At 34.4% G+C, this 3,960-nt stretch overlaps 1 protein-coding gene across 3 annotated transcripts in view; it reads right to left on the bottom strand.

Moving 5' to 3' along the window:
* LOC116022126 (zinc finger CCCH domain-containing protein 37-like) overlaps positions 1-3,221 on the bottom strand; it is a 12,167-nt gene extending 8,946 nt beyond the window's left edge. The window contains exons 1-4 of one of the 3 annotated variants that reach the window (XM_031262701.1): positions 2,863-3,221; positions 2,694-2,737; positions 2,003-2,271; positions 329-576 (exon numbers count right to left, since the gene is read on the bottom strand). In XM_031262701.1, the coding sequence (XP_031118561.1) occupies positions 329-576; positions 2,003-2,168 (414 nt within the window). In that variant the 5' untranslated portion in view covers positions 2,169-2,271; positions 2,694-2,737; positions 2,863-3,221. Of the gene's footprint in view, positions 1-328; positions 577-2,002; positions 2,272-2,693; positions 2,787-2,862 lie in introns of all 3 variants that reach the window. The other 2 variants (XM_031262699.1, XM_031262700.1) reach the window with 2 other exon arrangements.
* Positions 3,222-3,960: the final 739 nt, after the last annotated feature.

The following is a 3,960-nucleotide window of genomic DNA, read 5'->3' on the forward strand; positions in this document are numbered from 1 at the left end:
GGGGGGGGGGGGGGGGGGGGGGGATATATTCATATATTGGAGGAAGAAGGATTTGCATTGATTATTTATATCATAATATTTTCTACCTTTGACTTTAGAAAATTATTTATAACGTAAAATATTTTGGATAATTAAAAAAATCAACTTAATGCATATAGGTAGTTAGCAATATTATAGCATGTACAGTGAGTACATTGCTTCCTGTAAAAGAATACTAAAATTTAATAAATAGATATGTAGAAATAGAAGAAAAAGTAGAGGCAACGCGTCACAAATGCTTTGACAACATTATATGATTTCATAGAATGCTAATAGCAAAAATGATCACCTCTTTCCAATCTGGGATTCCACCCTCTGGAACCCAAATAGGATGATCAAACTTGCAGCTATCTCCAAACTTACAGGTTCTTGTGAGCATGTAATGGGAACAGTCCTTCTCTCCAGGCCTCTGGGGATAGATGGGCAAATTGCAGGCAGTCTCAAATCTAGGACGCTTGGCTAAAGGATTGCTTGAAAACCAAGATTCAGTTTGCCCAACTGTACTATGACCACCCAAAACTGTCTGATGATATAGGGCTATGACATATAATATAAACATACAAACAACAAACCACATAAAAAGTATATTATTAGACATATGACCTTACATATACATAAGGAGTAGCAAGACAAGCTGTAATAAACTCAAATGACTGAAATCAGTACTATAACTTTATATATCATATGCTTATATAGGTAAAAGTGGAAACCGAAAAATATTTTTCAAACATAGAAAATTGTATACGCAGTTTGTTAGATACATATACATAAATACATACATATATGTTTGTATGAAAGAATTAATATATTGACAAGGTGAAGATAAGAAGTTTCAGCCCCATATCTTCTTACAATATAAGATTTGACTGTATATAGCATGATGACTAGCAATTTATAGTACGCTACAGAGTATCTTAATAGGTTTTGGTTTAAAAATAGATGTGCTGAAAAGAAAAGGGCAGTCTTAAATTAATGTTTTAAAATCCAGTATCCAAACAACCAGCAGAAGATTTCATGGATCTAAGAAGTGACTGTGCCCAGGGAGTTTGAAATATTCATAATAATGAAATGCTAAAAGCTATATGCAACTCCTTTGGAGTAGCCTGTTCCTCTTTATTATGTTACTTTGACAGTTGGAATCATAATGCAATTGACAATTTGACATTGGCTAGTCATCCACTCATTCATGCTAAAGAAACTCAGCAAATGATTTAGGCATCTGATAGAAAAGGTTTGTTATGACGATACATTAACTCTAGTCTCCTTTAAACAACAAAAGGTTTGTTATGAGTTATGACGATATTTTCATTTAGGCTGCTGCTGGTATTACTTGGGTCACTAGTCAAATAAAAAGAAAATGATTTTTTTGAAATCTTCTCTTCCAAGTGAATTATCCCAAAGACCCAAACCTTTGATTTCCTTCCAAAACTTAATAATATGGCATCTTTTATTCCTTTGATAAAGAAAGAATAAAGAGGGGAAAGGAAAAAGAATAGAAAACGTATGCCTATATTGGCTCCACATTCATTTACTAAATGTACATTGTGAAGGAAGTTAATGCACTAGCATTCTAGCGGGAGTTATCAATCAGCTTGCAGAAAGAAGATTCGTTGGGCAGTTTATAGACTACTACTACATACAACTAGACAGATTCCAATTACATGGAAATTAATAAAGTCTGAGACAACCCAACTACAAACCAGCAATGCACCTTAAACTATAAAATCATCATAATTGGGGATAATTAGAAGTTTGAAAATTTTAAATATTACACCAAGAAATAAGTGAACAGAAAATGGAAAGTTACATTGCCACAGAAAGTAATTATCTCCCTAAGAACCAGTCTCGGGAAAGCACCACCACTTGTTCATAATTTGATAGGTCATTTCATAACATGACAAAGCACAGCTAGAGAGCCTAAGAAATGAACACAGAAAGAAGAGAAAGGGAGAAAGAACCAAACCTTCGGACGAGGGACGCTTCAACCCAGAAAGAAATGGGTCAGCAACAGCTGGTCCAATATCAACACCAGGAGGACCGGACCACAATGACTGAGAAGCCAATTGAGGGGCTGTAGGAATTCTAGTGCCAGCAGAGGAGAAACTATTATTAGTACGATTAAATAGCATGGCTGACCAGTGATGAGTAGGAGAGGACTTGTAGCCGGAGAGCGGTGCAAGCAGTGGGTTGCACGGAGATAATAGCCAAACAATGATGTGCCTGGTTTTCAGCCTATAAGCAAGAAAAATAAATGATTGATAACAAGTTATTCCAAAATTTCCAGCATAACAAAGTCAAGCTTTCAGCTTGTAATAAGAACCATCTAAGGCTGTAAAATTAATTGAATTAAGAATTTAAGATAGTTGGATAGTGTCAAAAATAACAAAATATATGATATATGAATTTTCATTTCACTAGATACATACATGATCCAAATCCACCTAGAAATGAAAGTAAAAATGCAATGATTAATTTGATTTATTCGGATTTTTAAACTAAATAGAAATGTCTATCATACCTTGAATATTGGCTTATAAATCAGAAATTCAACATTAATGATAAAAACCCAACAAAGCAACAAAACTTTAGCCCGATAAACAAAAATAGAACAAATTAATGTTAACAAAATGTATTCAAGTCATTAGAATACCAACCTTGAACTTTTAAGACTTCCTCAGTAGCCCAAATTTCATTCCATCTGATAAAACAGAATATGGCTGGCACATACAAATAATTGCACCAACAACCTTATTAAGTGACAATATATAACATTAGAGATACCAAATAATACCATTGCACAAGCAAAGATAAACCCAATCTGACCTTAAAGGCTGCTGCTGTGGCCTGTGGAGATCCGGCGGTAAATGAACAGAACTCAGTGACGACAGACGAACAGAAACAACAATGGGATGGGACTTCGGCAGTGGACGACAACGCTGATACGATAGGGATTTTCTTTACTCAGGACGATAACTAAACCCTAATTAAATTACTAGTTTCCCAGAATCCAAAGAAATTGTAAAATCTAATTCGATGAGCATTTGTCGGCAATAGGAAAATGATAATTCTGATTTATAAACATATATTCAAGAACCAAGATAGCATCAATGTCGTTCTTAGATGCCCTTCTCGATCTCTTTTCTTCGGCTTTTGCTGTTTTCCTCTCAGTTTTCTGGACGTATCTAAAAATAGTTTGGTATATTACTATATGCGATTGGATCCCTATTGGGCCGCAAGAACATGATTTAAAGAGAAAGAAGGCTGAAACTTCAACTATGGATTTGGATCCTTGTTACATGGAGGATGAAATGGGCCAGATTTGTGGATAAAAAACTTTGTAGAGGCGGGTCTTGTTTCACAGGCCGACCTACAACGGACCATGGTCCACACACTTGTTTCACAGGCCGACCTACAACGGACCATGGTCCACACAACTGTGTGAACCAAAAATAAAAAGTATATTATTTTTGTACTGAAGGTACATTATTTTTGTACTGTAGGTACATTATTTTAGGGTACATTATTTTTGTATTGAAGGTACATTATTTGATATATACTATCAAATAATGTATCTACAGTACAAAAATAATGCACCTTCAGTACAAAAATAATGTACTTTTTATTTTTGGTCCACACAGCTGTGTACATTATTTTTGTATTGAAGGTACATTATTTGATATATACTATCAAATAATGTACCTACAGTACAAAAATAATGTACCTTNCTTGTTTCACAGGCCGACCTACAACGGACCATGGTCCACACAGCTGTGTACATTATTTTTGTATTGAAGGTACATTATTTGATATATACTATCAAATAATGTACCTACAGTACAAAAATAATGTACCTTCAGTACAAAAATAATGTACTTTTTATTTTTGGTCCACACAGCTGTGTACATTATTTTTGTATTGAAG

Source organism: Ipomoea triloba, chromosome 6 (assembly GCF_003576645.1).
Source record: "Ipomoea triloba cultivar NCNSP0323 chromosome 6, ASM357664v1".
Lineage (NCBI taxonomy): Eukaryota > Viridiplantae > Streptophyta > Magnoliopsida > Solanales > Convolvulaceae > Ipomoea > Ipomoea triloba.